Source organism: Grosmannia clavigera (assembly GCF_000143105.1).
Source record: "Grosmannia clavigera kw1407 unplaced genomic scaffold GCSC_168, whole genome shotgun sequence".
Lineage (NCBI taxonomy): Eukaryota > Fungi > Ascomycota > Sordariomycetes > Ophiostomatales > Ophiostomataceae > Leptographium > Leptographium clavigerum.
Genome location: NW_014040771.1, coordinates 257,876 through 277,821, shown reverse-complemented (window position 1 = coordinate 277,821; position 19,946 = coordinate 257,876). Strand labels below are relative to the sequence as shown.

At 55.1% G+C, this 19,946-nt stretch overlaps 6 protein-coding genes across 6 annotated transcripts; 3 read left to right on the top strand and 3 right to left on the bottom strand.

The window, feature by feature from the left end:
• Positions 1 to 592: 592 nt before the first annotated feature.
• On the top strand, positions 593 to 3,971 carry CMQ_1870 (zinc cadmium resistance protein; the record flags this gene model as incomplete). Its single annotated transcript, XM_014314796.1, has 4 exons — positions 593 to 1,015; positions 1,716 to 1,982; positions 2,054 to 2,137; positions 2,211 to 3,971. The coding sequence occupies 4 exons, from the start codon at positions 593 to 595 to the stop codon at positions 3,969 to 3,971; spliced, it is 2,535 nt and encodes an 844-aa protein (XP_014170271.1).
• Positions 3,972 to 4,815: 844 nt separating this feature from the next.
• Positions 4,816 to 8,406, bottom strand: CMQ_1899 (morphogenesis protein; the record flags this gene model as incomplete). The annotated part of the gene is made up of 5 exons (XM_014314825.1): positions 4,816 to 4,928; positions 4,986 to 7,760; positions 7,824 to 7,917; positions 7,994 to 8,139; positions 8,211 to 8,406. The coding sequence occupies 5 exons, from the start codon at positions 8,404 to 8,406 to the stop codon at positions 4,816 to 4,818; spliced, it is 3,324 nt and encodes a 1,107-aa protein (XP_014170300.1).
• A 2,798-nt stretch (positions 8,407 to 11,204) lies between these two features.
• Positions 11,205 to 12,849, bottom strand: CMQ_1834 (uracil-DNA glycosylase; the record flags this gene model as incomplete). The annotated part of the gene is made up of 2 exons (XM_014314760.1): positions 11,205 to 12,381; positions 12,455 to 12,849. 2 exons carry the CDS (start codon positions 12,847 to 12,849, stop codon positions 11,205 to 11,207), a joined length of 1,572 nt encoding a protein of 523 aa, XP_014170235.1.
• An 804-nt stretch (positions 12,850 to 13,653) lies between these two features.
• Positions 13,654 to 15,014, bottom strand: CMQ_1843 (mitochondrial carrier protein; the record flags this gene model as incomplete). The annotated part of the gene is made up of 2 exons (XM_014314769.1): positions 13,654 to 14,885; positions 14,972 to 15,014. The coding sequence occupies 2 exons, from the start codon at positions 15,012 to 15,014 to the stop codon at positions 13,654 to 13,656; spliced, it is 1,275 nt and encodes a 424-aa protein (XP_014170244.1).
• Positions 15,015 to 15,913: 899 nt separating this feature from the next.
• Positions 15,914 to 17,230, top strand: CMQ_1966 (U4/U6 small nuclear ribonucleoprotein; the record flags this gene model as incomplete). The annotated part of the gene is made up of 1 exon (XM_014314892.1): positions 15,914 to 17,230. The coding sequence occupies one exon, from the start codon at positions 15,914 to 15,916 to the stop codon at positions 17,228 to 17,230; it is 1,317 nt and encodes a 438-aa protein (XP_014170367.1).
• A 485-nt stretch (positions 17,231 to 17,715) lies between these two features.
• CMQ_1936 (f-box protein) lies at positions 17,716 to 19,498 on the top strand (the record flags this gene model as incomplete). The annotated part of the gene is made up of 2 exons (XM_014314862.1): positions 17,716 to 18,195; positions 18,260 to 19,498. 2 exons carry the CDS (start codon positions 17,716 to 17,718, stop codon positions 19,496 to 19,498), a joined length of 1,719 nt encoding a protein of 572 aa, XP_014170337.1.
• Positions 19,499 to 19,946: the final 448 nt, after the last annotated feature.

The window sequence follows — 19,946 nt, the reverse complement described above, 5'->3', positions numbered from 1 at the left end:
GGCAGGTCGTAAACCAGTCTGCGAAGTGCTCCTGAAGCGCGAGGCAGACATCAATGAGAAGAGTGGTATATATCGCGGCAGCGCCCTAGTGGAGGCGGTGTCTAAGCGGGATGGAGAAACTCGTTGACTTCCTTGTCAGACACGACGCAGATGTCAACCTTCGGGCGGGACGTAACGGCAGTGCTTTAGCTACAGCAGCAAGTGTCGCAGACAATACCAGGATTGTCGAGTTCCTTGTCGAATGCGGTGCAGATGTTAATCTTCCGCACCGAATTGGACATACGGCAGCGCCTTGGCTGCAGCAGTATACAGTGGAAGCATTGAGATTATCGAATTTCTCATTGAGAACGGCGCGGATGTCAATCTTGTACATCAAACTGGAAATTACGGCAGCGCCTTGGTTGCAGCATACCGTGGAAGCATTGTGATTGTTGGGCTCCTTATTGGATTGGCGCAGATGCCAGAATCCTGCTTCTTACCGAGGATTATGGAAGCGCCTTGGCTGCAGCAGCATACCACGGAACCATTGAGACTATCAAGCGCCTTATCAATAACGGTGCAGACGTTGACTTTCTTCTTGAAACTGGAAAATATGGCAGGGCCCTGGCTGCAGCTGCACGTCAAACGGATCGGAATTGTCAAGGACCTCATTAGGCGCGGCGCAGAAGTTGACCTTCCGCTTGAAACTGGGGACTACAGCAGCGCCTTGGCAGCGGCAGCAGTAGGAGATGGCGTTCTTATGGTTGAGATACTTCTCGGAAATGGCGCCGATGTGAATCGACAACTTCGGGCAAAGTACTGCGGTTCTGCTTTGGCCATGGCTGCTTACTGGGGCCGGAAAGATCGGGTGCAGCAACTGATAGATTCTGGAGCAAGGGTGGATCTTGTACTGCAGAATGGATGTTTCCGTACCACTTTAGATGCGGCTATAAGCGATGTGGATGGATCGGAAGATTCAGACAAGGGGTGTTTGAGTATCAAGCAAGGCAAAGCTGAAGTCGCAGACATACTTCGGGTAAGCAGACAGCCCACAAGATGGTGGAGGAGCTTATCAAAAGTTCTGACCCAATTCCTAGAAGAATTGTAGGGTACTGTATATCGATGGTCGTAGTACTGTGTCGACTGGCTGCAGCATTAGCGCATGCCTACCTATAAGTTTTCATGAATCAGCAAAACGTAGTGGTGTGATCCGCTAAATGCTAGCGGCTGTCGCTAAAGTCCTTCTCCATTCCGGACGTATTATACTTCATACGGTGTATTGCATTAGGCAGTGGGACCGAACGTTCTATGGGCACCTCCTCGAGTAACCAATTTTTAAACTCCTTGGTGATTTTCGTTTGGCTGTACGGAGCACGGAGTAGTATCACAATACTTCAATCAGCTGAATATAACTGGGAAAGCCGTCTCAAGATGATCATGGAGGCGGTGACAATGGTAGCCGGTGTTCCGATGTCGCTGGCGAACATCCTTCTGGCGGGCTTCTTCTTCTGTTCTAGCTTGGGACTATAATTTTCCTGATTAATTCGGGAGGGCGGAGTACATAGTGCATATTATGTAGCTATGTAACTCCGCGTGCGATAAGATCATCTCGGCTCGGGTTATCCACGACGCGTGATTTTAGATGCATCTACTCCGTCTACATGCCCATCTCTCAAACAGCAGCCATTCCGTCCGCACCTCGCTCTTTCTTCACAAACACGTTTCCCGTTGAAAAGATCCTCTCGAACGAAGACACTCTGTTTTGCGTCAGCCGCCCGATATTACCGCCGCATCCTCCCGAGCCCGTCAAGGCCAGGGGCATTGGGCCCTTCAATCCCCCATCCGTTCAGGCCGCCAGTTCCAGTTTCATCACGATGAAGGGCTGGACCAAGACGACGCGAATATGCGTCATGATGGCGCTCGACACAGTGTTCCTGGCAATTGAGCTGGGCGTCGGCTACTACGTGTCGAGTCTGGCCTTGATTGCTGATGGCTTCCATATGGTATGCATTGGATGGCGTCATACATATGTATTATGCCAGCGGCTGACATCTTCTTTCACCACTGTCTTTAGCTCAACGACATCATTTCTCTTGCAGTAGGGCTCTGGGCCGTGAACCTTGCTCGCAAGGAGTCCAACGACCGGTTCTCCTACGGTGTTTGTCTCTCCCTGTCCCATCTTCTTCTCAGTCTGGTCTCCTGTCTGACCGGTGTGTCTTGCTCTTCTTCAGTGGCTGCGTGCCGAAATCCTCGGTGCCTTTTTCAACGCCACCTTTCTGATCGGTCTCTGCGTCACGATCGTTCTGGAGGCGATCCAGCGCTTCTTCGAGCCGCCCAACATCAGCAACCCGGAGATTGTGCTGGTCGTCGGCTTCTGCGGCCTGGTCTCGAACCTGGTCGGCTTCTGGGTTCTCGGTGGCCACGGCCACTCGCACGGTGCTGCTGATGAGGAGGCCGGTCACGATCATGACCACGACCGCGCCCACGTACACGACCACGTTCACGATCACAGCCATGACCACGGCCATGTCCACGCCGATGCTTTCGTGGAGAATGGCGTGGACAACCCGGACGACTGCCCGGACGAGGACCGCGACGAGGAGCTGGCCATCGAGGCTGCCCAGACGGACGGTACCACGGCCTCTGTCGACGGACTGCGCCACGTCTCCTTCACGCCACTCGACGGTCGGGGTTCTGCACAGTCCCGAGCCACTTCTACTGCACGTCGGCGTGCCAACAGCGGCCGTCGTGTGCCGACGTCGATTGAGGATCTCAGCATCCACCCGGCCAGCTTCCGGCAGGACCTCCGCGAGATGATCACGGCATGGCCGACGCGCGACGACGACGTCGAGGAAGAAACGGACTCGGACTCGACCGGCGAGAACGCGCAGACCAGAGGCACGACCGCCAGCAGCGCCACCGAGCGGACGCCGCTGATCAGCAGGTCGCAGCTTGACGGGGCTGCCGACAGCGTGTGCCAGCACGACGCCAGCGGACACCACGAACACGATCACGGACACGATCACAATCACACTCACGGCCACAGCCACAACCCTCACGCGCACCAGCGGCCACGACGCGATTCGCACGGCAACCACCACCACAGCCTGCCCAAGGACCCCAGCAAAGCCGGCGGTCACGGTCACGGCCACAGCCATGGCGATATGGGGATGAATGCCATGGTGTTGCACGTGATCGGTGACGCTCTCGGCAATATTGGCGTCATTGTGACGGCGCTCATCATCTGGAAGACGACGTGGGCGTACCGGATGTATGCCGACCCTGTCGTCTCGCTGCTGATCACGGCCATCATCCTGCGCTCGGCCATCCCGCTGACCAAGGCCACGTCCAAGATCCTGCTGCAGGCCACGCCCGACCACATCGACATCAACGACATCCGCGAGGACATCCAGGACCTCGCCGGCGTGCTCAGCTGCCACCACGTCCACGTGTGGCAGTTGTCGGACTCGCAGATCGTCGCCTCCATGCACGTCGAGGTATCCTTTCCCATTTCCGAGTACGGCGGCGAGAAGTACATGAAGCTGGCCCGCCGCATTCGCAAGTGTCTCCACGGTTACGGCATCCACAGCGCCACCATCCAGCCCGAGTTTCGCCTCGGCCAGGAGACTGCAAAGGGCACCGGTACTGGCAGCGGAAACGGAAACGGAAACGGAAACGGAAACGGAAACGGCTTCAACACCGGCCCTGCTGACCCCCGGCAAGTCCAAGAGCAGCGCGGCCGCTCATCCCTCAGCCATGGCCACGCCGACAACGGCGAGACCGTTCCCGCCGCTGGTGCTGGCACCGGCGACCTCGCTGCCGACGGCGCCGCCGATGTCTCCTCAGCGCCCGTTCTGGCCGCCTCTCAGCCCAGCTGCCTGCTCGACTGCGTCGACGACTGCGTCGGCCTCGGCTGCTGCTCCCAGACGTCGAGGGCTGGATCCCCCAACGCCACTACCCACTCAAGAGACCATGACGGCCACTCCCACTGAACCCGCTGTCCTCCCTGGCTTTCTTTTTGTTTTGCTTCTCTTCATGCCTTGAGCTGTATTTTCCCCGTATTATTGTCTTTTTTCAACACGCACTTGCACACACTTTCCTGTCTCTTTTCCTTAACCGTTGTCGTTTGTCATCGGTGCATCTGCACGTCCGGTCGTTCGTCACACATACACAACATAAAGAACATACACCACATATACGTAGCTTGACGTTAATGTTTACCCTTGTCCTCCGAGTCGCGAGCACTAACCCCCGCTTTTTCCTTTTATTGGTACGCGGAGAGATACCTCTTAGTTGGAGGAACACGTATGTACTACAGCACCAAACCAGCCTGACACACAGGCGTTGATAGGCTTGTAAGATACGATTGCATCTACGTTACTTGATTGAAGACTTCCCCTCTATCTTTTAGCCCGTCAAATTCTTTCTGCTCGGGTAATATCGGTTGGAGATCATCTTCGCGGCTGTCCAAAATAAACTTCAATATAATATGACTAGCACTAAACTCGCTCTCGTTCGGAAACTCTGGACCGTTCGGCAGAAACAGGGCTTCAGGGCAAAAAGAAGAAAGCTGATCTTCTTTCTCAGGTGGTATCGTGTTGTAGCCCCGCATGTCCTTCGGTTAGAAAAATTAAATCTGGGCGCATTTGTAGGAGAAAAGCAGCAAGAAGAAAGGCTAGAACCATCAGTAGCCACAAAGGCGTGGCCATATAAAAGCAAATATGGGAGAATATCGGGTAACAAATATAAAGAGACCACCTCGATCTCCGTAGGCACGGCTTATAACAAGCAAACTATCACACAGCGCTTTCTTCTCAAGCCCGACATGAGCTGCCACTAACGGCGGATGGGCAGAGGCGCAGGCCGACTGCCAGGGCCATTAACTCCCTCCATGTTGCCGGTCAATTCAGCCACGCGTGCCTTGATCCGAGCAACGCGAGACTCAATCGCTGCAGGACTATTAGCAGGGTTGGTCAGAGAACAGGACAGAAACATGAGTTACGTACTCTCTTCACCACTCGCAGCTTCACCCGCCCCCTTGGGCTTGGTGTACGTCGTGCTCGGCGGTACTTCCGTCTGGCGTTGTGCTGCACGATCAGCTGCGTTTTTCCGAATCTGAGCCCACCGATCCAGCGCCGGCGGTAAGCTCGGCTCGGCTGGTTCCGGCACTGGTGCAGGGGATACGAGCTTCGGCGATACGGGCGATCGCTGGCGGGCAATCGGCGGGGGGACTGCCTCTTCTTCGGTGTCAGAGTCTTCTGGGACGAACGCTGGCTGGTCAAGAGGACACTGGTCGAAACGGTTGAAATCCGTCTTGACCTCCATCTCCTCGGCAGTATCAACGCCGGGGACCGAGTTGCCAGACGTGACATCAGCTGGCTCGGCAACCGGTGCCGGCTCGGACAGCCCGACAACAGGCTCCTTGTAGACGGGGATGGCTGACGGAGTAGCCCGTACCGGAACTGGCTTCCTAGCTGGAGAAGCAGGCGGTGCGGCAGCAGCTGGAGCTAGATTCACGGCTGCTGCAATCGGAGCCGCAATTGGACGTGTCGGAGCTACTTCTTCGGCTGGTGCAGTCGGCTTGGGTGAAGGGTTGGAGCTACTGCTTTCCGCAGCGGCCGCTGCCAGCATCGCACTCACATCAGCGCCTGCGTTCTCGGGAAGCTTAGATTGTCGGTTCTTGCGGTTGAATAGTTTGCGGAATCCCCCATTTGCGGTTGCGGACGTAGGCAGATCTTTGTTCTTCTCGTCAGCCTCCTTTTCCTTGCCGTCTTTGTGAAGTTTGTTGACAGCCTTCTTTCCCTCGGGGTTGGACGCAGGGACTGGAACAGGTTCCAATTTTGTCGGCGTGTCTTCCGGCGTGTCTTTCGGTGGCACCCGAGGTGAGGCCGGTCCCAACATGCTAGACGGCTCCGAAACTGCAATGCGAGGGCTTATCGGCGCCGGAGCCGGAGCCGCCTTCGACTTCTCTGTCAGGTTCGCGATTCGGTCCTTCACGGAAGCCGGCGAAAGAAGAGTTGGCGACTGCACGGTACTGACAGCAGGCTTTGGAGACAGGGCGGGAGTTGTTGACGATGTTGCCAGCGGCGACAGCCGAGGTATCTGGGTCGCTGGTTTCTCTATCGCATCCTCTGTGGCTGTGCTATTATAGCTACCCGTCGGGGATGGTAGGCCGCTTAAATGGACATTGGGCGATGACACGGATAACTGGCCACGGCCAGCATTGATGTTGCCGAGATACTTTTCTCGTATAGCCTCCTTGTCATATTTGCTGGCCCACTTCAGTGCGGGAGACGCCTCAGAAGCAATCACAGGCTGAAGAGTGAAGACGCTGGTTGTCTTTTCAGCAGCATGGCTTTCTGTGCGTCCACGTCTGCTCAATGCCACATCAGAGCCGTTTCGCTCTCTTTCCTCCTGTTGGTGTCTGGCCTGTAGCTTCTGTGCTGCTGCCTGGATCTTCGCCTGCTGGTTGGCTGCGATACTCGTCCTACTAGCACTGGCCGCGTCGCCTCCTGGCATGAGCTGTCCTTGTCCATTGCGCTTATCATGAGATTGCTTGCCCACAGACTTGCTGCGAGAAATACCCTTGTTTCGACGAGTCCAGCTGAAGAAGCCCTTCTTTTCTGCAATATAGGCACCTTCGTCAGGCTCTGCAGCAGCGCCCTTAACGACCTCTTCCATGACCAGCCATCGGCCTGCTTTAATGCTCGTCTCGATGACAGCACAACGCCCAAAAGCCGACTTTCGCTCAGGTGTCTCCTCGGGTGCCAGACTGCTCATCCACACCCACCAGAAGGCGTCGTCCAAGTCGAAGCGGCTGATGCTCGCGAGCTCGCCAGGTTCTAGTGCACGTTCCGTTTCCAGGCGAGGCCGGTGGGATTGCGAGCTCCGTTGACGGGTGTTTGTGTCAATCGGCGGCAAAATCTTGTCTGGGGGAAGAAGTATGTTTGAAGGGCTGTTCGGGCCGTCGTCCACAAAGCCAGAGGAAAGAAAGTCCGCCCACGAAGGGGTCGTTGGTCTGCCAAGCCCATTGCCACCGGAAGCTGGCGTCGTCCTCAGGGCATGGTTCCTCTTGGCTGCTAGGTTGTTTTTCTCCTCGTCGTCTTCATCCTCTTCGATAAGGCTGCCGAAACCTACGTCTTCAAATCGTGACCAGGACGCGTCGCGAAGACTGGTGGAGTGTTTGGAGCTGGACACCGCTTGGGTCTGGTTGGCCGCGGAGATCGCCTTAAGAACTCTGCGACATTCATCCGTCAAAGCCTGGACCGGGTCTTCGTAATCGGAAAATTCACGAAGCGCACGATCTTCGTCTCGGTACTCGAAATGACTGCCCCGACGAAGCAGAGAGAATGGGGTAGGAGACACGTTATCGACAATCATAATCACCCTGAACGTGGACGTTTGTAGCAACACCGGTCTCTGGGGAGGGTATTCCGTCTCTTGCAGCAGCTTCTGTAGCGACATTGGAAGTGTGGCAAAGCTTCCAGGTCCCCGGGCAGGCGAGAGTGACCGGAGGTAGGCAAAGAACAGATGGCTGGTAGCATCCGCCGCCTTTAGCCAATCCTTGTAACCGCCCTCAAACCCATTTCCAGTGCCCTTACTGTCAAAGGCCCACCACGATGCCATACGAGACAACTTCCGGCCACCGAATCCATTTGCCTTGCCATGCGCAGCAATGGCAGAAAGAAGGTCGAAGAGGTCGAATATGATGCCCGCTCGGGCCGCATTGTCGACGCTAAGCGGGATGAAAGTGTTGAATGAGTCGGGAGCTTCGTTTGAATCTGCAGCAATATGGGGTTAGCGCCCGGTTCACAAGTTGAGCGCTCGAGAACCACCACTCGTACCTTGCTCTCCAATTTTAAAAAGTTCGTAAGCATCCCAGCCGACAACTCCTCCCTGTAAGCGGCTCCAACACCACTTGATGACACCTGAAATCACCTGTGTAGATAGTACGCAATCCGTTGTTAGCCGTGAGCACAAGAACACTAGTTTGGACCGTTGCTCAGAAGCGTACCATTGGCTCCGTCATGCGAAGCTCCTGCAAGAGCACATCGCCAGACACGCCGGCACTGGTGTCAAAGAAGTGGCGCACGAATGTCCGGACCGCACTAGGGTCCGATGTGGGCCGAAAAGGGAGGAGGAGAAACGGGATGTCGAGACCTGTGAGGTTTGGGAGTCAGTTTTGGGTTGGCCATTTGGAGAGCTGAAAAAGAGGGGAAGCGGTGGTGTACCTCTCGCCTTGAGCTCTGCAGTGCAAACCTTCACCAGCTCCCGAATCTCTTCTGGTTCGACCGTCTTCCGGGTGTAGGCATCGTCCCACAGCGGCTTGGTTGGCAGTTTGTTGGCAAGGTCGTTTGCGCCGTTTTTTTTGGACCTGGTCTTTGTGGAGCCATCCTTGCCCTTCAAGCGGGAAAATATGCTGGGCATGGTGACTTTTGCGCCCGCGTAGTACCCGGTTGGAGGATGCAAAACCGAATCTGAGATGCGAAGGGGTTGTATGCGTATGGCTATTGGTAGCAAAGTAGGGGAGAGGGCTGAAGCGAAAGTGGAAAAGGGGGGATGAAGGAGATCGGGCAAATTATGTGCTATACGTTCGGCGGCGCAAAAAGCCCAATGTTGACTGCGTCGTGAGCAGCGACGAGATGGGTCGTCTTTAATGGGGGGTAACGGAGGGCGAAAGTTGAGCAAATAATAGACTGGAGGCGGAGTAACTGCTGTGCTGTTCCCTTCTCTTTGGTATCTGCTGTAATAACAAGTTGGGAAACGCAAGCAATATCAGATTAAATGCCCGTACACAAGCGGGAGGTCTGGCGAGACAGGCCGAGAGGGTAAAACAAATAATATAAGGGTATCGAAACGCGCAAACACGGCGCAAGAGCACAAACGAAAAAAAATTGGGAACAAGTGAACGCTGTATGGGCGCTTGTAGGTAAGACGTGAGAACGAGGAGGGAAAAATAGCAGAGATCGTAAAATAGGAGGAATCAGGGGGGACGAAACAAGAAGCTAAAGGGAAAAAGCTTCCTTCCTTGTCAATATCTCTTGTCACTCGCTCCTTCCTACTTCTACCCTATTTCGTTCAGGGGCGAGATTGACCAGCGAGAAAATGGTATCGTCTGGCTGGGAGATGGGCAAGGGTAGACTAGGGAAGGTGGACAGGGCGTGGTTGGCAGAAAGTGGGGGTGTGCGCAGCGAAAGTGTGTAGGTTGAACAGGTAAGGTACGGTGAGTGTGCCCATGCTACGTGTCCTACGTCAGAGGGCGATTTACTGCGATTTGCAGGACCTCAGATATCTTACATGGTCGTTTTCTTGTCCGACGATCAGTGTCCGAGTGCATGGGCCTCATTTGGGCCCCTGCTTCACGTGTTTGGGCACCAATTGCGTACGGAGTATGGTGCACTTGAGGTGCTCATTAAACTTAGGCGCGGGCTATCTTCGAATCTCCAAAGATGTCCAGCCCCATGTAGCATAGCGTGCTGGTCGTATATTTCACGCTTTGGCATTGGCAGTGGGCTACATCGTATGTCTGTGAGATTTGCTAGTATGGGAGAGGACTCCGTAATAGTAAGTATCTTACTTCGTACGACTGTGCCCGAATACTACGAGTACTCCGTACCCCATACTAGTACAAAGTATCCTAAAACTATTGCAGGCAAATGCAAGAGCTGTTACAGGGCACAAGTGGGACCAGCAGACTAGCTAGAGGGGCACGTACGAGCGCTAATTAGAGCAGCTGAATGAAGAAAACTGCCGTGGCGTGTGCCTGGACCCTGCTCTGGGTACGGAGTACTCCGTACAGAGCAGCTTGTGTCTACAAGCTCTCATCGATATGGTAGGAGCATTCAGCTGATTAATAAAAAATAAGAGGGCATTATTAGCATCCGCACTCCGTACACTACCGTCAATTGCGGTAGCCCGTACGAGGAAGATGCATCCACACGATACGGGGCCACGCTATGGCTGCATGCATGCCCTATATGTACGGCGATATGATCGAGCGTGTCCGACACATGTCGGCAGCCACAGACCTATGGAGGTGAGCCGATCTGCCCTGTCTGCCTGTGTGTTTTACTTCTTCGCAGCATCGCCGGCAGTCGAAAAGTCTTGTGCTCAGGGATTACTGGCCGGAACGGCTAGCAGCCGTGGGTGATGCTTGCCAGAGCAGAGGCTGATACTCCGTAGATTGCTACTAAAACTCTATGTCGTATTCTACGCACGTCACAACAGGCGAAGCGCGGCGCCTAGCCACAGTTGGCCGGCGCTATGCCCTGCCAGAAAACACAGAACGGTTTGCCTTCTTTTCCCTCACACCAACCAGCTCAGGCATGGCCTACCGGATCGGTTGCCTTCATGGCATGAAACTCGCGTATATCTTGCTCGCCTCGAAAAAAAGGAGACTTGCCCTTCGGCTGAAAGAATCAGCAGAGCCAGCCAGAGCCATGCAAGCAATTAGTAATATAACTCAAAACATAGACACCAATCCGAAGAAAGCCCCACGTTTCTGTAGTCATAGTTGACTAGCTTACTTCTTGAACTGGCCGAAAATAGCAGCGGAACCCCCCCCCCCCCCCGAACTTTCCACATAAGCGGCAGAGTTGCAAGCTGGCAGCCTCTGAATGGCCAAATACGGATTAAGAGACTGCAAGAGTCCGGGGCGCAGACCCTTCCTGCCCATGCTTTAGCGAGCAGCTCGTCGAAGACCATGGGGGCTTGCCTTTCCGCTTGCTTCAAGAAGTATGGCGGCCTCTTTGTTTACGTGCAAAACTATCTTGCACAGCCATCGTTGCTTTTTCCATGGCTAGAAGGCCAGGAGTAAGAGATACATGCAGATATCTCCGGACACCAGCAGAACAGGAGGGTAATCCGCGGGGTCCGAAAACTAGAGAGGCCTACTCAATAATAAGCGGACCCCCGATGCACGCTTATCGTTATGCAACGCCCAAGGCGACCCGGGCCATAGGAACTGTTGGCGTGGAGCATGTAAGTATATAGCGGCTGGCGACGTCACAATGTCTCTTTTTGTGGCTTATGAAATTCTACTGCAAAAAAAATATATATATATAATAGTTACTCTGCAGAAAACGAGAGATCATTATTTCGACTAAACAAAGTTGTGGTTCCTCCTTTCCGTCATATGCCCAATAATATGGCTATTGTATCCCTAAAATCCCCTTCGTAACGATGGCCTATGTAGATGTGCCCACCTGCTGTATACTCGTGTGTAGTCATCCCGACAACACCGGTTGAGCTGGGCCGGAGATATTCACCTCCTGTGAGCCCTCACTCTCCTCGATGTCGGTTTCTTCTTCATCCAGCGTCCGTGCTCCGGCTCTGGCATTCTCCTTGTCTTCCTCTGTAAACAAGGCGTCTTTCTTGGTCTCCAGCTTTGTCGCTTTCCCCTCTTTCTCTTGCTTCTTCTCTGCCTTTGCCTCTTTCGTCTTCTCCTTCTCCAGCTCCTTCTCTTCTTCCTCCTGTTCTTCTTCCGTCTCTTCCTCGTTTTCTTCCTCTGTCTCTTCTTCTGTTTCTTCCTCCGTTTCTTCTTCCTGATCTTCCTCTGCAGAGTTCTGCACAGTGTTTTCCGTAGGGGTTCCCGCAGGTGTTTCTGCAGACTGCACCGCAGGCTTCTCTGTAGGCTTCTCTGTAGGCTTCTCTATAGGCTTTTCCGCAGGCTTCTCCGCAAGCTTCTCCGCAAGCTTCTCCGCAGGTTTCTCCGCAGGCTTGACCACGGGCTTCTCGACAGGCTTCACTGCAGACTTTTCCGCAGGTTTTACCGCGGGCTTCTTTTCGGACTGCTCAACAGGCTCCTCGTCGTGCTTCTTTGTCGTCACCACGGTGCTCGTTGACGTTCCTGGCATCAGGCTCCAGTTGATCTCGCCTTCCGACCCGTATCGCTTCAGCAGCCACTCGTTTGCTAACCGGAAGTGTTTGCACTCAAAGAACCCCCTGTGTGCGCTCAGCGGACTCGGATGCACGCTGTGCAGCACCAGGTGTCGCTTCTGGTCGATCTTGGCCACGCGCTTGGCTGCTAGCGAGCCCCATGCCAAGAACACAACGCCACGCGAGCGCCGCTGCGCCACCACTTCCAGCACGCGTTGTGTGAAGCGTTCCCAGCCATGGTTGGCATGGGAGCCAGCATCGTGTGCACGTACCGTCAACACTGTATTGAGCATGAGCACTCCGCGCTCCGCCCAAGGTGTCAACAGACCGGCCTTCTCCGGTGGCGGGGGCACAAAGGTGCCCGGATAGTCGTTCTTGAGGGCGACATACATGTTGCGAAGCGACGGTGGCGGTGCAACGGGAGGCTTGACTGAAAAGGCAAGGCCATGGGCCTGGCCATCGTTGTGATATGGATCCTGGCCGACGATGACGACCTTGACCGACTGGAGAGTGCTGTAGCGAGACCTGGAAGGCGAGGAAATGAGGTACTATGTCAGCAACAGCTAGTAGGGCAAGCCGGCTCCGAAATCGTGCTCACCAGGAGTAAAGGTCTCCGGGAGGCGGAAAGATCTTCTTGCCAGCATTGTGCTCGCGCTGCAAAAAGCGTTTGAGTTCGAGGAAGGACGGTGTGGTTAGGTCATCTTTCAGAGCCGCCAGCCAGCTTTCGCCAAGCGTGGCGATCTCGAGCTTGAGCAAGTCTTTCTGTTCTGGCGTCAACTTGGCCACCCATCTGGCCTTGTCGAACTTGGACTCAGAAAACACGGCTGAGGGTGTCGATGATGCCATAGGAGCTGCACTCTTGGCACCACTGGTGCTCTTCGGGGCTGCTATCGAGCCACCGAAAAAGGACGTGAGCGAGCTCTGCTGCTTCGGCTTCTTTGCATCAGTTTCGGCGGATGGCTCGGCGGCCGCCTTGCGTTTAAGGTTGGACATGGGGAGAGGATGCTCGAGGTGGTGAAGTGCAATGCTACAGGTCGTGATAGGCGGCCAATTGGACCTGAGCGTGTGATGAGTCCGATAGAACGGCAATTAAGGTGATCGTGATGCGGACGATTGAATGCCAGCTCGGGCAAAATATCGGGTTACAAGAAATGAGAAATTTTGTAACAATGATTGCGTGAGATTTCGGTATTTCTGTAAACAGAGTGGATTTGTCGACCACGGTGTAAAAAGGAGTACGGAGTAGATTTGTTTACGAAATGCAGCTGGCTGTCCATGCAGTGCTCCAATTGTCAGACAGTCGTCCAGGGTCAATGGCGGCTCCGACAGGGAGTGCGGCAGCTACTACTTTTTAGTCGGTTTCGCGCGTCTCTTGCAGGTCGTGAATTTTCGCGTTTAACTAGGTCGCGTCTGGATTACGTCGTCGGTGGCGGATTAATTAGCTCTTAGTAGCGTCCAGTTAGCGCGTGGAGAAGACGTTCAGCTATCGCCGTCCACTGCCATTGCTACATATTCTAAGGGATTCCTATTCTTTAACAGTCGGATCAGCAGTCAACGGCCAGGCTATTGTTTTTGCGAACATCTATTTCTTTCTTCTTTCTATTTACTAGTTTTAGATACCGTACGCACTCTAGGGGAACTTCGCTTTTGAAAAAAAAAAGATATATTATAAAAAGTACCGCCATGTAGAGTTTTGCCCTATTGTACGTCGTAGATCGCCTGTCCGTACGTCATAAACCGCCCAACTCCATAAATGTGATATCCTACATCAAAGGCTGCACAGGGCAAGGACCCTACTTAGGACCCATCCTTGTGAATGTTGCCCCCGAATTCCCGCTCTAGCGATCGTTCATTTATGCCCCGGAACATTTTCTTTCCAACTTCGTAGCTGCTGATCATGATGGCGCATGCGGGTGCCACCTTTAGGGTTCGGGGGATCCAGCCCTTGAAGAGTCCGGGTATACCCTCTGTCCGGTAGATGTGCCACAGCAGGCGACCCATGTTCTGCCCCTCCGGCACGGGCACCGTCGCTGCCGACACTGCCTTCGGGTCAATGCCGGCCATCTGAACATCCCGAAACACTTGTGTGCGTGTCTTGCCGACGTCGAATGGCATCGTCGCGATCGACGCAACCGCTCCGGACAGTGCACCTGCGGTAAAGCTGTCAAGGAAGGTGTCGCTGTGGTTCTCGCGGCTCTGCGACGGCCGACGTTGCCTTTGCACCCCCCGCCGCTGCCCGTCCAGGTCCAGGACTCGTTCCCGGCCGCGACGTCGCTCTCTCGCCTCCGTTATCTGTCCACGTACTGTCTCGTACCCCCACCAGTACATGCCAGAGAAGGGCACGTCACGCCACAGCGTCAGCGTTAGTCCCCGCCAGAGCGACCAGTATCCGTGTGTCTGCACCATAGACCGAAAATCCCGGAAGGTGTCCTGCAGAATTCCAGTAGTAGATGCGCCTTCCGATGCTTGTAATCTCGTCCGAAATAGTTCGATAGGGCCAACAGCCGTCGCAGCCATGATACGTGCCGAAGAGCCAGCGACCAGCGGAGCATACTGCTCTGACGAGATGTGCGAGACAGGGCTGTTTGGGTTGAAACGTAGCCACTCGTAACCTGTAAAGTAAATGATGTTGGCCGGGACCGACATGACCAGCGTCGGGGAGAGCCCGCGCCAAAGCGTAGATAATCCTTCGTTCCGGGCAATCTTTCGAAGTCCATCCATGGTGGAGTTGAATGTCTTCTGCTGGTGCTGTTCAACTGCGCAGTCCTTCGACATTGCGGCAGCAGCGGCGGCGGCAGCAGCAGCGGCGGCGGATTCGGCTTTTCCGGCACCAGCAAGACACATCTCAGTATTGGCATTCATGTAGAAAACTTCACGGCAGCAGGCCGTGACGCCAATATCGGAAGCTCGGAACGCATTAGACGAACTCATTATCTTTCGGAAATTGGCGGGTAGCTTCTCAAAGTCGATAACCGGCTGGGATACTCTCTGAGATTGCCATCGTATCCGGACAACATCGAGGGGCGTCACTGAGAGAAAGTAGTGACGTTAGAAAATGAGCGCCATAGAAAAGTGCCTCTCCATAGATGGTGCGCCTGAATTGGAGGGAACATACCCAGTAGACCAGTAGCGAGACTCCCGGCTGTCGCAGACAACATCCTCTGAAAGACTGTAATTTCAGGAGAAATCCTGTTGTCTGGGCCATCGTCTTCTATGCTTGGAGGTGTGTATGGCAGTGTCTCTGCGCCCTCATGATGTAATCTATAATGATCGTGTCTGTCGTTCGTCGAAGCAAACGACGTTGCCATCGCACCCAGATATCAAAAGCAGAACTGCTTTTGAGGGACCTTGAGATAGTCTCAGTGTTGATCGTCCTTCAGACAAGCAGCCAGTGTTTGTCTGTTCCTCACAACAAGAGAATTGGCATTGGTTCGTTTAAGGGACCGTCGATGAGGTGGATGACTGCGGAGTTTAATTCATGTCTGCGGCTATCTGGGGCGAAATGATGGATTTTTTTTTCGGCAGGCAGCCTTCTGTCTAGGCCGAATGACGTTGGTCCCGCAGCTATGTAGCCACTTACATCAGATAAGATAGACCGGTTTTCGGAGTTCTATGCAGCTACTTCTTGCTTCGGGTGTCACGTGTGCCTGGAAGCTACGAAGCTTTTTTGCTGCACGTTTAAAACCCAAGACGGCAGAAAGCACGACAACCACGGCTTATCGGTGGACGGCAGCGACCATTTCTCCAGCAGAAAAGCGCTACTGGACATGCAGTGCATAGCTTTACGCATCTAGTTGTTTTTTACTTGAGGAACAGCGATCGCGATAGAGATAACGGCGCGACGATTTTCCTCCCGAACGACGAATTTGACGCGACTTATTGTACCTACATCCCGACTTGCGATACGGGCAGAATGTCTTCGGCGGCAGAAAGGCTCGCCGCCTTAAAGGCGCGGGTTGCAGCAGCTGTTGCAGGAAATGGAGCCAGCAACAGCGGCGGCAGTGGTGGTAGCAGCAGCAGCTTTGGCAACAACAGCGGCATCGAAAGAACCAGCGGAATGCCACCAAGTGGAGGCTTAAATGTACCATTGCATCCCGCGCTCGAAGACCTGGGATCGAGAACGTTTACGAGCAAGACGACCGGCAAGGGGAAGGCATCCTTCCAGCGGGGCGGGCGGCGAGGAGCAGCAGTCACCGTCAACCCATATCTCGACAACACCCCTCCTGCTCCAGGCCTAGCAGCAGGGCCTGTGGCGAAGCCGAGGGAGCCACGACAGCTCCAGTTCAACCAAAAGGGTAAATACATTCAGCAGGGCAATGCACTCCGGCGGCAGGCGGCCCTCGAGGCCATGAAGAAGCGAATTGCCGAGCAGGCACGCAAAGCCGGAATGGACGAGATACCGAGCGACAAGAACTTTGTCGTCGAGGAGCCGCCAGACATGGAGTGGGTCGACCAGGCATATTTTGCAGAAGGCAAGACGTACGATGACATAGGCACGGAAAGCTGTCTGGTGGTGGAGGGAGAGGACACTGTCGTCACCGACCTGATCCAACATCCGATCCCGATCGAGCCACCGCAGGAAAAGCTGGTGCCGGCACCAAAACCGATGTTTCTCACGAAGCGGGAGCAGAAGAAGGAGCGGCGACAGCGGCGCATGGCCGAGCTGAAGGAGAAGCAGGCCAAGATCCGGCTGGGTCTGATGCCAGCACCGCCGCCCAAGGTGAAGCGGTCGAACCTGATGCGCGTGCTAGGCGAGGAGGCCGTGCAGGACCCCACGGCCGTGGAGGCACGAGTCAACCGGGAGATTGCCGAGCGGTTCCAGACGCACATGAGCACCAACGAGGAGCGCAAGCTCACGAAGGAGCAGCGACATGAGAAGCTGGCGACGAACCAGGATAAGGACGCGGCCAAGGGCATCCACATGCTCATCTTCAAGATCCCATCACTGGTGAACGGACAGCACCGGTTCAAGATCTGGAAGAATGCCGAACAGCTGGCGCTCACAGGAGTGTGCATCATGCACCCCAAGACGAGCCTGGTGGTGGTCGAGGGCGGCGAGCACAGCATCAATAAGTACCGCAAGCTGATGATGAACCGCATCGACTGGACGCAGAACGTGCCGTCACACATGCCGGCCAAGGCAACTGCAGAGGGTGGCGTGCCTGCTGAGAAGGGACCAGCTCGCGAGTGGCTGGCAAGCGAAAGCGAAAGCTTGCCGAACAACCAGATCCAGCTGCTCTTTGATGGCGAGGTCAAGATCCGGGCGTTCCGCAAGTGGCTCAGCAGGGTGTGCGACACAGATCGGGAAGCCTTTGACTTCCTGGCTCGGTCGAAGCTGGAGAGCTTTTGGGCACAGGCAAGAAGCGGCGCATGAAGCAGATCCCGTAAGAGGGCATATAAGTTCACGAGAGTGTTTGCAGGAGGTGGCTTCTCTAGCATGGCGTCACGGAAGGCTGTAATAATGCAAATAAAAGGGCAATGGTTTAAAGGAAAGAGAATCGAGGCTGAAGCACAAAGATGCGTTAAATTGCAAAGTATCACCCGAGATTTGGCCTGCATTCTTCTCAGCCGTAGCATTGCGACAGCTTATTTTGGCTATTACCCGCTAGTAGGAGATAAGCAACTAAAGGGTCCCCTTCCGGTCTACATGTCGCTTTTTCCGCCTATTTGAACAACCATTTCATATCTATGCAGTGACTGAAGTAGCAAACAGGTTGACACGTTTGGTCAAAACATAAGGGAACACTATTGTGCATCTACAGTTACAAGGGAATACCTCTTATTGCATCTCATTCCATCCAATTTGTTCTGCAAATTTTCGCTGGCAACTTGGCTGCATTTGTCATCCGCTTCGCCGTCATGTCCCAACAGCCAGGAGAAGGTGCCGATACTCAAATCAGCTCGGAGCTCGAATCCTTCCGACAGCAATGGCGTGCCGAGGTGAAGGCCAAAACGACAGCTCCGGCGAGGGCCGGCAAAAGCGGTCTCGGCAATGCCGGCTCCAGCTCCAGACCGCAAACCTATGCTGAGTCATCCGTGCAACACCGCTCACCACCGCTGCCGGCCGCAGGTACAGGCGTGCCGTCTGCGCCTCTGACATTGCTTTCTTCCGGAAAGAAGCCAGTGACACGTGATGAAGATGAGAGCTACATCCAACCGTTGTCTTTTGATGAGCCATCAGTCTCGGCCAAGGGAGGAGACAGCGAAGATGCCCATCATGGTTCTCAGGGAGAGCCACAAGAGCCGGTCTCGGCCCTTGAGCATTACGAGAAGGCGGTTGAGAAGGAAGAGCTAGGCAGTCTGGGAGACAGCTTGCGGCTGTACCGCAAAGCATTCCGGGTAAAGAAACGGAGATTCCCGGTATGTACGGTGTGCAGTCTGTGTTCTGACCCGCTCCTTCTAGATGGACAGCGCCGTGGACAAGAAGTACAAGAACAAGCACTTTCCGGCACCTGCCCCGACAGCAAGTACCGGCAAGACAGCAGCAACGTCCGAGGGTGCAGAAAAGCATGAACACGCTGCTAGCGGCAGCGGCACGGCAGCGGCCAAGCCAGACGCGAAGCCGCTTACAATGAACGAGTTGATAGCCTCATTTGCGGGCCTGGCCATAGAGGCGGCGCCGCCCCCGATCGAGGGCATGCCGGAGCTGCCGTGTCCCCTGGCGAGTCTGCCGGGCGAGATCCTGGTACAAATTCTGGGCGACGTGGCGGCGCTGGACGTGGACGACTTTGTGCGGCTGGCGCGCGTGTGCAAGAAGCTGGCGTACGTAGTGGCCAAAGAGGACCAGATCTGGCGGCGCGTGTGCGTCGAGTCTGCGTGCGGCTTTGGCGGCATGCGGCGCACATGGCAGACGACGATCGAGTGGAAGCCGCTGCGAGTCGACCTGCTGGGCGAGGGGGGCGACCTGGGCGGGCTTGAGGACGGTGTCGAGGCAGTAGAGACAAAGGGGTGGGTGGAGGACGAAGAGGAGGTGCGGCGGCGGCGTGAGGCCGAGCAGGCGGCAGCTGAGGCGACGACGTTGGCGCTGCGCACACGCTCCATCTACACGTCGTGGCAACACATGTTCCGGGCGCGGCCACGGGTGCGGTTCAACGGTTGCTACATCTGCACGGTCAACTACATCCGGCCAGGTCAGGCGTCGGCCAATCTGGTGACATGGAACAGCCCGGTGCACATTGTGACGTACTTCCGGTACCTGCGGTTTTTCCGCGACGGCACGGTGATCGGGCTGCTGACGACGTCGGAGCCGGCTGACGTGGTGCACCATCTGACGCGTGACCAGACGCTGCAGCACCGGGACGGGGCGATGAAGTACGCGATGCGCGGGCGATGGCGCATGTCCGGCATCGGGGCAGCCCAGGACAGCCAGGACAGCCCAGACAGCCCGGAGGCGTTCTCGTCTCTGGCTGCGGCTACGGCGGCCGAGAACAAGATCGTGGTCGAGACCGAGGGCGTGGGCAAGTACTACAACCGGATGGAATTCACGATGCAGACGGCCGGCAAGGGCACGCGCAACAACAAACTCAACTGGCGGGGCTTCTACAGCTACAACCGCCTGACGGACGACTGGGGCGAGTTCGGGCTGAAGAACGACAAGCCCTTCTTCTTCAGCCGTGTGCGGAGCTATGGGCTGGGGGAGTGATGGAAATGGAGAAGAGCTGGCTGAGCATGGCTGCATTTAGACTGGAACGGATAGTTACAGAATAGAAAGCCAACAGATGAGACCAGAACAAGTAACGCGGTTGAGATTTGAAGTTTGAGTACGGAGTACGGAGAACGACGTGCTCTGAAGGCCTCTTGCTTACTAATGTAGGCTGACTTGATGGGAATGGGGCATCTAGGACGAGTAAGTACAAAAACCTGTTGCAAGTAGTGTGTGGTCAGTGAGGCTGAGCGCTGCTTGGCAATTTGTTCTCGTAACAGCAGCTTCGCAGCCGATTCTCCACTAAATTCAGGGGAAACTTACAGGTATCTCGGAGCGCCGATAGCGTTAGTGGCTGGCGGCTGCCGAGTGGAGAAAGGGAGGGGTGGCTTTCTACTCCGTATACTCTGTAGCATCGTGTCTTTCGTATCCAATTGCTGGCTAAAAA